At 35.7% G+C, this 13,603-nt stretch overlaps 2 protein-coding genes across 2 annotated transcripts in view; one reads left to right on the forward strand and one right to left on the reverse strand.

Moving 5' to 3' along the window:
* Window positions 1–2,199: 2,199 nt before the first annotated feature.
* Window positions 2,200–6,073, reverse strand: LOC149075806 (uncharacterized). The gene is made up of 2 exons (XM_089245459.1): window positions 5,755–6,073; window positions 2,200–2,996 (listed from the first exon to the last, which is right to left on the reverse strand). The coding sequence occupies exons 1-2, from the start codon at window positions 5,898–5,900 to the stop codon at window positions 2,468–2,470; spliced, it is 675 nt and encodes a 224-aa protein (XP_089101585.1). The 5' UTR covers window positions 5,901–6,073; the 3' UTR covers window positions 2,200–2,467.
* Window positions 6,074–7,141: 1,068 nt separating this feature from the next.
* Window positions 7,142–13,603, forward strand: part of LOC149075807 (uncharacterized) — an 82,032-nt gene continuing 75,570 nt past the window's right edge. The window contains exon 1 of the mRNA XM_089243316.1: window positions 7,142–7,915. Within this exon, the coding sequence (XP_089099442.1) occupies window positions 7,783–7,915 (133 nt within the window). The 5' untranslated portion in view covers window positions 7,142–7,782. The remainder of the gene's footprint in view (window positions 7,916–13,603) is intronic.

Below are 13,603 nucleotides of genomic sequence, written 5' to 3' on the forward strand. Positions count from 1 at the left end.
TATTTTGAAACATTTAGTTTGTGATCGTCTTTGGGGGGGGGGGGGTGGCACCCCCCCACACCATTAATGAGTGGCCCGCGGAACGCGATAAATGTTTTATGTGGCCCTCGAGCGTAAAACGTTGTGAAGACCCCTAAATTTAAATCTTATTTCAGAAAGGTCACCGAGTACCGTACAAGTATCGCCGATTTTATACGAGTACCGAGCAGGGCTAGTTTATGGCATGGGCAAAAGGGACACTAATTTTCAGAGGGAAACGAAAACACTGCTTTTTGTGTGTGTGTGTAGAACCGAAATAAGAAAAATCGGGCACACGAATGTTTATAACACATCGATAGGAATGAAAAAAAAAATTAGGATATTTTAAAAATTTTATGGCTATTACTAAACCACATAATACAGTATGATCCTCGTTCATATTCCTCTACGGAGCTTCAAAGGAATTGGTAAATGCTGGAATACACGTGTTGTGCACCTAACGTGAAGCTTATGTGTAGTGCTGTCATCTGCCATTAATTTTTTAAACTATGAATGAAGCGTAATGATTGAATATTTTACCGTTATAGGCCTGTTGCTCTAACATCTTCAATCATTACACTTCATTTAATCAAATATGGCTATGGTTTTCGTTGCCGGTGAAATGGAGGTCGACCCAGACCAACACCTCCTAGAGATGGCAACCAATGAAGGTCTAAGTTCATCTGTAACGTCATTAAAACTACCTAGCAAGTTTTCCACATTTTGAACCACCACATTACATTTCTTATTTTGGCGTAGAATCTTCATGCAGTGTTTGTGAGCCAACCAGGGTCATTGGATTGACATAGAAATTGCCAATTCGAGCCCGATCATTTCTTTTCAGCACAACGATACTTGGCACGAGCAGGAAATATTTTTCCCAGGATATTCAGAGGGAAAATTGACTCCTTGCTTATGTCACGAGCAGCATGCTGAGGCCTATTTCTAGGATATGCTGCCCAGACCCATTGGGCCAGCACCTCCTAGAGATACTGACGTTCCAAGCAGTGTGCGGAGACCTATCTCTAGGAGGTGCTGGCCCAATGGGTCTGGGCAGCATATCCTAGAAATAGGCCTCAGCATGCTGCTCGTGACATAAGCAAGGAGTCAATTTTCCCTCTGAATATCCTGGGAAAAATATTTCCTGCTCGTGCCAAGTATCGTTGTGCTGAAAAGAAATGATCGGGCTCAGAATCTGATTTTTATGCCCACATCCAATCACTATGCGGTATTTGTGAGCCAATCAGGAAGATTCTACGCCAAAATAAGAAACTGAATAGGATGCCGTTTCAAAATGTGGCAAACTTGCTTAGGTAGTCTGAATTACGTTTATAGCAACCCGTGCGGAGGCTTATCTCTAGGAGGTGCTGATTGGTACCACTTGACATTCCCAATACTGCAGCAGGGGCGGAAATAAGCCTCACCGAAACCGGAAAAATATTTTAAAAATTATAATTTGCTATAAACGATTGACGTTTTCACGAAAATAACTGCGGAGTCTTACACGCCTGAACTTTTGAATTGGGCCATCGATATCAAGCATATTCATAATAATCGTGGCACAATTCACACGCACCGACATAGTGTTTTATAAGGTTACCTGTAGAACACCAGTCCTATAATTCGGCCTTTATCACGGGAACCATTCTTCGTAGAAAGTATGGTTCTAATTTAAAAACCACCCGGTACCAGTTTTGAGAGTGAAAACACTGTCACAAAATAAGAATCTAAATTTCTATACTGTCGCCCAGTCTCTTCAGGCCAAAAGGAATCCTTTCCAAATGCAATATATTCGCCAAGATATTCTAATCAAGAAAAGGGCAAGAACATGATAAACTATAACGGACGACGCCTCTCTATCCTCTCATTTATTGTGACGTACTTTTTCATCTTTCCTACGATCTTGGAATTCAAGTATCTCGGCGAATTTCGCAGTTGGAAACACTGAATTTTGTTGGCCTCAGGGGAGACATCAAAAACTTTCTAATTGGAAATTAGAGGATCGTAAATAAATTTTCATAAAACTTAGTTTACATTTGTGGCATCCTATGCAAGTTTTCGTTCAACAAAGTAAAAAATTGTCTGCTTAAAAATGTTTTATCAGACAATCAACTCACTCGTAGATCGAGCAAAATTTGATAAAATTATAGAAAAAAAATAACCGAAAAGACATTTTTCAACTTAAATAAAAACCAATTTTAATATAAGCATGACATTTTAAAAGCCAACCTGCGTACAGATAGTTTAAACTCGTATGAATTTATATGTCCATATTTGATGGGCATGACATTTAAAATGAATTTCGATTCAATCTTGAATTGCGTCAGTCTTATAGATTTCTCCTATTTTCGTAGGATCGAAGTTGGATCAGTCATTTTGAATTTCTGATGCTCACTCGGAGAGCCACCAAATTTACGAACAGCACGAACGGTTGGAGGCATTTTGGACGTTACCCGAAATGATTCGTCCTTGGTAGACGAGTTGGCCGTATTCGCCTGGCAATTTTCCTGCGCGGCTTCCTGCGCCTCGATACGACTACGCGATTGGGAATCGCTGAATAGCACCCGTGTCCAGATTTCATGTCGTGAGAGAAAAAATTTGAGCGAAACGTACACTTTTCGTCGACGGGGGTGGGACGTAGACGCTTGAAAGGTCTCGCCGAGTCGGCATCGGTTTTCGCAACCAAGCACTCGTCGAACCGCAGATACCTACGAGCGTTTTGGAGAAGTTTCATGCGCAGCCCATTGGGCGTGATGTAAGACACGGAGATCGGGTTCAATCCGATCTTGCTGCAGTTTCTGAGAATCGCCACGGAGGCTGTACCGGGACTCGAAAAAGCCACAAAAGCTTTAGGATTGTTTCTTCCGTAGATTTTGATGGATCCCTCTGGAATCGCCAATCCAACAAAGAAACGTTTTATGTCTTCATGAAAAATTCCTTCCGGTAAATTATCCAGATGGACGAAGGCATCACTTTCCCTACGAATTGAAAATATTAAAAGTTAGTTCTTTTTACATATCCATTGCATAGATTTACAGGGTGACGCATAAAAATTCATATACTTTAAAAATTCATAAAAATTTAATTGGTATGTTTGAATATATGGCTCGCGAAAAGTAATTCTCAAGAAAAGGAGGGAAGGGGTTGTTTTTTGTACAGGGAAAAATCCGTTCGAGTTTTCGTCGATAGGTGGTGCTACACTAATAAAAAAAAAAAAATTACCAGAAATATGTAAATCCGGGTCCTATGAAATGCAGGATGTACACTTAACAGCTCACATTCCTGAATTTTCCCGTTACTGGAGCTGACATGGTTTCCATTGTGATGTTGACATTGGTGGATAAAACACTATTGGTGAAGTTGGTCACGAATCAACCGCTGCAACTTTACGGACGTTTCAGACATAGAAGATAGGACCTGAACCTATCATTCCTATCGAAACTTTCGCACAGCACGCACCATCAACAAAAATTTGAACTAATTTTTCATGTACTAAAAGAAAAACTTGATCAGAAACCACATTTTCAAATATACCAATTCCTTCATTATTTTAAAATGAATTTTTAAACTATTTACGAATTTATGGGCTCGCTGTACAAATTAAATATTTGCATCAATTGGCATATGTTATCGTCAAAGTGATAAAATATCTAGTTATTTCATTACTGATCAGATTCAGTAGGGGTGGAAGGTAAATGTGTATTTACACACTTTAACGGAACGTATATGGGTCATTTAACTAGTTATTTCGTAGGAAAATATAGAATACAAACGAGTTTTACGCTTTAACCGACTGTTATTTTATGAAATAACTAGGTATGATATGAAATAACGGATTTCATAATTTAACGATAACACTGATACAGTACCTTTTCGTGGTAAAGTTTTCACGTTTAGGAATTATAGAAAATTGGCTGAAGTTTGCATGTATTGAAATCGAATCCCGTCATTTAAAACAAAGCTTTACTGCGATTAGAATACTTTAAAAAAAGTGAATATTAATTTCGTTAATTAAAACATTTCACCATTTTCCGTTGCATTAAAATCGCTTCATTTCATTCACTCCTAACTACAAAGCGACTCCGATCTATGTTTCGTATTTTGTCTGAGAAATCAATTTAAACCTTTCTCCTCAGAGACACCCAGAAAATATGGTATTCAAGATTATAATCAATGCCCCAATTTTATCAAATTGTATTGTTCGACCGTAATTCCATAAGGCATTATGAATACAAAATCGAATGCGCCTTGTAATTATAATTGAATTACTGATCCGGAAAATGAAATTCGATCGATAGGCAATCACCGAGATAGATTAATGCTGAGGATAAATAAATAAGGGTTGAACAGCTGATGCGGCATTGAAGGATATTTTAAAGAGTTTAGGTCAATTTAACATACAAATTCCAAAACGTTGATCGCATGCAAATCGATACAAGAAATCCAATATCATTTTTAAAAAATTCGATTTACAAAAATAAATATCTTCATTAGACAACTTGAAAAATCTTCGCTTGTTCGGGCATCTTCTAAATCACATATGATGAAACGACTTCATTAGGTTCTTTTTTACGAATCAGAAAATATATCGCAGAATCTCGTCGATAACTTAAAAAGGTTACCAACATTCACTGCCCTTTTTCTAAAGCTAATGAAGAGTGGCTCATCGCTCGAACTGGTTAATTATGAACCACAACATTTTCTGAATACATCGTGAACTTTAAATATTTATAAAGAGCTTCAACTGCCTTCTTATGATAAAAATGGTTCAGAAATTCTAGACGTACCTAATTCAGAAGCGTTAAGCAGTCAAAATAGGAAGTTTTGCTTCCTAAGCACCTATTTTTCAGTCATAAAAATGTTTTTTTTTTTCTCTGTAAGAGACTAATAATTTTTTTTTTTTAATTGGAAAAAACTAAACACATTTGCCATCGGATCGTATTTTCTAGAGAAATGTTCATCTGAATAACCCAATGGGATCCCAACGAAGTTTTATTATTACAATATTTGTAGCAACTGTGATACGTTGGAGGTGCACGATACAACCTCGTATATGGAGTTTCCCTCCGATACTCAAGAGTGGGAAAATGGGTTTAGGTATCCAGCTATAGCGAAAATTCTGCTTCTGACTAAACGACTACAATGACCATGCAACGTAATAATCAAGTAGTAAAGTAAAATTATCAATCGCCAATTGATGAAAAAAACTTCCCTCAAGACGTAAATATAAAACTCTCTTCAAAAGGCAATTTAACACTGCCACAAAAATTATTTTTGAAAAAATTAAAGCGATGATGAGACAAAGCAACTGCGTCACTGCAAGTAGTTAATTGAATGGTTGTGTAGACTTTCATGGCACTTTCGCACAAGGTAGTAGTAGTAGCTCTGTTCATGCAAATAAGGGGGGGGGAGGGTGAATTTATAACAGGGGACGGATTTCAAGCACTTTCCTTTAAGTGAAGCCCTATACAAAGATTAAAAATCATCGATTTTTAAAATAACTCGCTTCAACAGAAAAAAAAAATTGCTTAAATGCATTTCCTAAAAAAAAATGTCTAAAAACAATTATTTCAGAAAAACAAACACTATATGTCATCGGCAAATTCAACCCATCACGTATGGATAAAAACGTTGATTTTGTCCTTACATTGTCTCAATTTCTAGAGAGAATGTATTTTTCAATCCGTGTGTTACTATATAATAGCTAAAATTAAGTTAATAAGTCCGTACACGTACTTGAAATTAGGATCCTTGAGTTTTATGTAGTCCATGTACGAAAGAACGATTTCTGGATCTACGGCACCTGCTCGTGGTAGATTACTCAACGAAAACACAATCGGTTCATTTATATAAGATTTTCGTTGCGTCTTAGCATCAAACATCGCCAAAAACTGTCACCAACTTCCTTCGTTCTAATTTCGCATTAACGCTGCTCATGTTTTCATGTAGAAACGGGAAATGTAAGATATACGGTGTTTTGATATTTTTGCCCGCAACACCCGGAAGTTATCAATGCGAAATAATAATATGCACGGAAGTTAAAATGCTGATCCAAACCGTTTGCTCAATACAGCCAATCAAGGTATTTTCGACCCAGAAAGCATCAGGCTTACCTTACCTCTTACCTCTCTGAGAAATATACAGTCATTTCACTTCACTTATAGTTTCAAAAATAGATGACGGCACTGAAAATTCACGCAAAACACTAGAAATGCAGTCAAACTATTAGATACACATGCACACTTCTGGCACAATTCATTCGGTAGTAAATTGAAGTAAAGTACAAAATATAAAGAATATTTCAAATTGAAATTAATTTCATTGAAGTTATTTAAAGAATTGAAACAAGTGGAATTGTTTGACTAAGTCGGAACAATGTTTTTAATTAATTTATAAATTAGGAAGACAATTTATTTCTTTACAAAGAAAATTCCATAATAAAAATAACTAGATCTGAGATATCTGAGAAAACGATGGAAGACTCATATCTTTGTGATCAAATTTGACTCAATTTTATGTTCCAGGCATGGGAATTTCTCGAATAGTCATAAATTTATTAGCATAAAAAATTAACGAAAGCATTTCTTCATTTTAAAAACATTTGATCATTTAAAATGAGAAAACGAAATATTAAAAAGAAATGTGGAATGATTCACAAACCCAAATTAATTTTATTAAGTTATTTAAGGCACAATAACAAATGAAATTAGTTACGAAAGTCGAATTTTTTGTTAAAAGTATATCTCATAATCAAGAAAGAATTCATTTGGTTGTATAAATTGTCTAGTGAGTAGTATATAAATAGTATGTATATAGGTTGTATAAATAGTAACTAGTGAAATCTGAAGAAAAAGGACCATACATTTAATCAAATTTTGAACCAATTTAAATTTTTAAACGTACTAATTTTCTGTTCTGTCACAAGTAAATGTTCATTATGCTAGCTAGATAGAGATTGAATGAGAGACAGAGAGAGAGAGAGAGAGAGAGAGTGAAAAAAAAAATTATAAGCCCTCTGGTGATCGAACGGTGAACGATAACAAAAAAAACAAGACAGAGAGAGTTAGAGGGTTGACGGACAGGCAGACAGACACGAGGAACGCTCAACCATCCAGAAAACCCCATACACAGAAGTGCAGTACATGGGTCGTGGCGTTGCGTGTGCGGTCTTGACACACACACGCCGAGGGGCGCGCGCGCCCCTTTTTATATAAAAGCCAGCACAGAATTGATCCAGAGTCCACGCGAACTTTCTCCGGTGCGGGTTGGTCGTGAATTTCTCGCATCTGCCTTGTGTCCCGCACACGTCCACATTTTCATTAGAGATACCTCTCTCTCAAGAAGTGTGTCTCTTGAAAACTCAAAGCTATCGCTTGTGTTTCTTCGGCAGATTGTTAAGTTTCGAGTGTTTAGAAAATTAATGAAAGTTGATAATTGTATATAAATACCGGTTAATGAAGGTCATCATAAAGACTGAATTATGAACTCATTTCCGAAGAATTTGCATTAAAAAGGAAAAGAGCCGTGGGGACTTTTCTCGCGCGTGACATTCTGAATAGTCCGTATTTTCAATTTTAAAAACTTAAATTCTTAAATTTTTCCGACGACGTGTTTCGCTTCCTGCTTTCGTTAAAATGTCGTGAATTTTTCCGGCGGACCTACTTCGTTGATTTTTTTTTTCTTTTCAGTGGATCATTTAAATATAAAAACATGATGTTGCTTCAGTTCGTTTAAGGTGTCATTGTGACAGAATCATTTATATAGATGATGACTTTTATACAAGGGATTATCCGTATGAGTGGAACGAGGAGAACATTTTGCATCTTTATTATCGCCTTTTATGTCTTCTGTTTGTGCGACGTGTGTCTAAGTGCAAGAGGAAGAAGTCGGACGCATGGTGAGTTTTTTTTTTTTTTTGGTTTTTGTGATTTTTATGAAATTTTATAAATTTTCTTTAACCTTCTTAAATTCTCAATTTTTTTTTCAAGCTGATAACTTTTTCTAGTTAAACACGCGTTTTAATGCCGGAAAAATCTATTTGGAATTGCACTGCTTATATACAGGATCTTATTGAAGATATGCGAAACCTTAAAAAATCGCACATAAAATAAATGTGTATTGAATTAATATGTTTTTTCCCAAATACGTAACTACCTTCTTTATGATTGAAATTATGGTAAGAAAAAATTAGGATTGCAAACTCCAAGGTAAAAAAAAAAATTCAAACAAAACATTTTGACAAATTAGCAAAATCACAGCCGCACATGCTCTGCAACAAACATTTGTTGTCTTCAATTGGGACATTTGCCAGTAAATTCATAATTTAAAAATATAAGGAATATGACATAATTATGTGCAAAGGTGATTCTGAATTTCTATCTTCAAACTGGCTGCAGTAATGAACGTTTAAAGAATTCTTTGCGCATATGCGAAGCTACAAATTACGAATTTAATAAATAAAATTTACAGAGGTTAATTTCCAGGAATGTTAAAGAATTAAATCTTTTCTCATTCCGGACTCCGATTTACAGATGGATACGTTCTGTTTGAAATTCCTATTATCACAATTTGAATTTCTTTACAGTCAAGATACATCTGGGTAATCATATCCCGCCTGAAAGTTTTAATTATCATGAGAGTTTGTAGGTGTATCATTGGATGTCATCTTATTTATTTCATGTTTTTTATTTTGGCAAAAATTTGCTTTCTGGATTTTAAATAACTCTCCTTAGCAAAATTTACGAAATAGAAGAGCTTTAATTTACTCACAGTCGAAGACGTACGTATCGGATGCAAAATACGAAAGGAATCGAGAAAATCATTGAAAAATCTTCTGGCAGCACTGTCTTTGCTTGTATAATGAAGAAATGCATTTAAAGGTTCCTAACAATCTTGGAAAAACTTCAAGGGAACGTTAAGAGGATGCTAATATTCTTCATCCAACCCACAGGATTTACAATCACATTTCAGTATAATTAATGTTATTTAATATGAATGTTTAACGTTGGGCTAATTACACTGTTAAACGTAGCACATGTCTACTGAAGTTAGATTTAAAGACTTTTTTAATATCTACATAAAAACTTGATCAATCATTTTTATACATGCGGTCTCGTGAAAGAGTTGAAATTTTTGCTGACCGGTGAAAATGAGAGAAATAATTTCGAAAATAAATTCGCAAATAAAATTTTTAATAAAATCGCAGTACTGTACCAGATTTCATTACGTAATTCTCCTCTCCCGTTGACATGAGTAACCCTGAATCCAATCATGCTTCGAGATTTTTTTATTTTTATGTTCCGGGTCGTCTTAACAGCATTATGGGTCAGTCGGAAAAAGTGACTTTTTCGAGGCACCCTCCCTGACTAGAAATGCCTGATTACCAATTTACGTGATTACTGTCAAAAATCTTGACCAGATATTACCATGAGTCTCCCGGGCGAGCCCATGAGTTATGACGGCACTGTCTATGGGAAGTTCTGCTGAATTCTGAAAGTAGTCACACGTTCGAAACCACGATTCCCTGGAAACCTGAATTTTAAGCACCAGAATTTTTTTAATTCCTCTGTGTGTCCACTCCTTCGGGAGCCAGGACCCAAAGCCGTGGCCTACTATGAAAATATGGACTACAATATTTTACAACATCTCAGAACTACAAGGGGGAAGGTACATGGCACCCGGTTGAGAACTGTTGCTGTGTGGCGAAAAACCTAAGTAAATCCAGCAAGTATATAATTTTGTAGCACGAGAAACTCCGACAGTCCATTTCCGCTTGTAAAATTAGGTGACGAAATCATAAACATATTTTTCTCCCGCAGTTGCTTCACAAAAGGTCTCGTTACTGCAAGAACCCCAATAACGACCACACACTGGCGTAGCTACTTTATTTCAATTAAAACATTTCCCTAACCACTCTCTTATAAGTTTTACGCCAGTGAATTTAAACATTATCTTTAATAAAGTCAACGAATTCCTAGAAGTCGCGTAAGAATTCCTGGAAGATGGGAGGTAAGGCAAATTATTTCCCGTTGCCACAGGAATCGAAAGACACTGCACAAGGACATAAACGCAATTAGCATATCTAATTAGTTGTGAGAGACGAATCTCACTCAGAAGTTGGCGAATTCCAATTATAACCGGTGCTATAACATCCTTTTGGTGTCTCTGTGTCTCAGAGTTTTGATAATTCCTCAAACACGCCAAGTTTTCGATTTTGCGGATCCAGGAAATTGGCTTATAATTATTTTTCCTTGTTGCTGCAGGAAATTGTACTTTCAAATGTTTTCCGCGTTACACACTTTTATGTTTCCCATTAATTTTTCTTTTTCCATTATAATCGTATTATGCATTATTTTTTTTTAGCGTTTTTTGCTGGTTTTTTTTTTTTCCTACTGAAAAATAATGAACAGATTACCAAAGACAGCATATTCGGTATATTTATTGTATATTTAATCTGATCAAAATTGAGGCGGAAAAAAAAAAGTTAATGACTTTTTTTATTGAGTTATTCGAAAGAAAATAATTGTATTATTTTATTAATTTTTTTTGTTAATCAGAATTTCATCAATGAAAATAAATTACGAAGAAATTCTGTCAATTAAGAGAAATTGTTTGTTCGTCAGAATTAAGCAGGAAATTAATACATGGATTTTCATCTGATGACTTTACCATGACATCATTTTTATTTTGCATTATAAAAAAATATTCACACACACATAACACCTCTTCACTTTTTAAAGGTTTTAAATGCTTTTTAATGACTCATTTTTCAAGTTAAGACCTGAGATACACTTATAGATTACGTACCAAACTCAAATGGTCCTAGTGAAGATAACCACTCAAATTAATTAATTAATGTTTTTTTTCCAAAGAACATTTCGGCATACAATAAACAGAAAACAATGAAATTTTTTATTTATCTATCAGGTGCACTGAGTGGTGAGATTATAGGAACCCCTATATATATGTGAAGCATGATATTGCCGTCAGCCAACGAAGGCTGATAGTGCCATCTTCGTCCCGCTGAATATCGCGGGCAGGAACTCCTGGAGGCATCCTCTATGAAATGTGACTTGCTTTGATTCGAATCAGCTTAACGATCCAGCGTGACGATCAAGGCTGTCTTGAAGAGATTGAGGACCCGTCACTTTTCACCTTCTGCAAAAAATAAATAAATAATTCAGCGGTAAAACACTGAATTGAATTGTCAATAAAAAATGAAATGGGTATTGGAACAGGAATTGAAAAAATCATAATAAATACACATTTTGGATGATTTTGAGGGCTCACCGTGTTTGGTACACACACATATACATATATATTGGTGATCACTTTACAAATCCACCGAAACAACCGTCTACCTGGGCGTAATTTGACCAATTACTCCGTTTCGTACACTTAAAATAGCCTTTGGAGAGCCCCATGATAGACGCAAAATGATTAACATCAGAGCTGCATCATATCCCACTTCAGGACTCTACAGCCAACGGTACATCCCTGCGCTTTAGCATAGCTTCAAAACCGATTTACTGTTAATTGATGGTGTTCAGCCGATTTCACTGCAACAGGACACAATTATTTTTGTCCACTCAGTTTATATCTTTGCATAATCTTATATTAGTTATGATCAACTGTTGTGATGAGATCCGGACCTATACAGAGTGGGCGACACAGACGCATAAGCCATCACCCAGCGATTTAAAAAACGACTGCGTATTTTAGTTTAAATTTTAAGTTCCTATCAGAGTCCTAGCTTAAAATGATAATATTTCTAGACACGCCACATAAATAGAATGTATCATATGCGTTTGAATAAAAGGACACGCACACATAAAAACAGAACACCCCTCCACACACACACACCCTTTTGGTAAGACTTTTTACGTCACAGCCAGGATTTTTACCGAATCGCTCACATTGATTTTTCTAGTAAATTTGTAATTTATATTAATTTTGGAAATTTATCCGAGTGCATACTTGACAGCCCTGTCATCTTTGTCGTCTTTCGGACCTTGCATACATAGTTTTTAATGAAAACACACTTTTTAGAGCAAAGTTATAATCCGAGGTAATAATTAGGGTGTCCGAGAAATATAATATTAACCGATCTAATCGCACACTAATCAAGACTGGACAAATCTAAAAAAAGTTTCGTGCTAGACCGGGCATCAAAACGATTAAAGAATCATCAGCGGTTTGAAACCAACAACACTAAACTTACTTTAGAAATTATAACAGATAGTTTAATTTCTATTTGACAGGTGGCAGCAAGGGCCCTATATTGTTTGATGATGGATGTTTGTTCCGATATTTTTCTATGAAAAAAAGACAAATGCTACATAATTTTTTTATAAAATTTTTAGAACTGAAATAGCATAGTTCTATCCCTTTTGAACATTTAATATACTGCTTAATAGGGGTGTATAATATATAATTATTTTTTTTGGAAAAATATATATTTTAAATATTTACGCAAAAAATAACTATTTTTCCCGTATTCCATGAATAGGATCAAGTTTGCTATGTCGCTGAAAATGAAATTTTTCATTTTTCACAACAGCTGAGTTGCAGTGAAAGAATACAAAAAAAACCAAAATGTTCAGTTTTTTTTTTTAAATATATATGCCGATAGGGCAATGTGAACGAAAAAATACGTGCCTGATCAAAATTTTTATATGCACAGGGCCTGTGGGGCAATAGATTTGTCCGTCCTTGACTTTCACACTAGCTGTAATCAGTGTCTCTAACGTAATATAAAAATTTAAATAGCCAGACCAGGCTGAGGATGAGAATTATATTTCCACGAGTTTCAAAGACCTTGCAAAAAGTATGTGTAGCATCAAATTATCATCACTAATGCTATATCGAGCAGAAATGGCACAACCAAACCGAACACACGTCAATGATGAGTCAAACTTTTTAGAATATTCATGACTGAAAAAAATCTTTGAAAGCATCTCACGGGTATCGAATTCCATTTCCACTCTTTTATATAACTCATACTTAAAATTTGAAGAGTCTATAAAGCAGCTCCAGGGGGAATAGATAATGTTGAAGAACGGTTAAAATAAAACCGGGAGAAGGTTGGCATCACGCTAATGCTAATGGAGCTACTAAGTCTTCAGGCATCACGTCAGCATGAATATGACCCATGAATACCATTTGAGAACTTAATCGACTCGAATGTACGTCGAATAAAGAAGAAAGACACAAAGGAGGGATGAACTGTCTATTTATAAAATAACAAATTCGCCGCTCCAAGAGAGCTGTCGGCATGAGGAATGAAGAATTGTTGCTTGAATTGAAAAAACTTTGAATTTCCATGTTTTGTAAGTATTATGTTTGAAGGTCTGCCTACGCTCTCTGCGGAGAGACTTCTTCAAATAGTAGATTATCTCGCATTCCCATCTCGAAGTTGGACAACCGCAGAAAACCAACATCCGCCGACCGTCAATGTGTCGCCAACGGGGTTCGAACCTGGATTCTCATGATGAGAGTCTAGCTCGATGCCCACATGACTTATAATACCATATCAGTTGTGATTGAATTTCTTTGATGTAATATCAAAATTTAAATAGCAAGGCCA

This window comes from Pholcus phalangioides, unplaced genomic scaffold, assembly GCF_987345545.1.
Source record: "Pholcus phalangioides strain wild (caught in Gottingen) unplaced genomic scaffold, Ppha-v1.0 ptg000015l_1, whole genome shotgun sequence".
Classification (NCBI taxonomy): domain Eukaryota; kingdom Metazoa; phylum Arthropoda; class Arachnida; order Araneae; family Pholcidae; genus Pholcus; species Pholcus phalangioides.

What these genes read in the sequence shown, in the direction of transcription:
- LOC149075806 (XM_089245459.1), bottom strand. Translation starts at nt 5,900, where the DNA reads ATGTTTGATGCTAAGACGCAACGAAAATCTTATATAAATGAACCGATT. An exon ending in CTCAAGGATCCTAATTTCAA is followed by an intron (nt 2,997 to 5,754) that starts GTACGTGTACGG and finishes TTCAATTCGTAG; the next exon opens with GGAAAGTGATGCCTTCGTCC.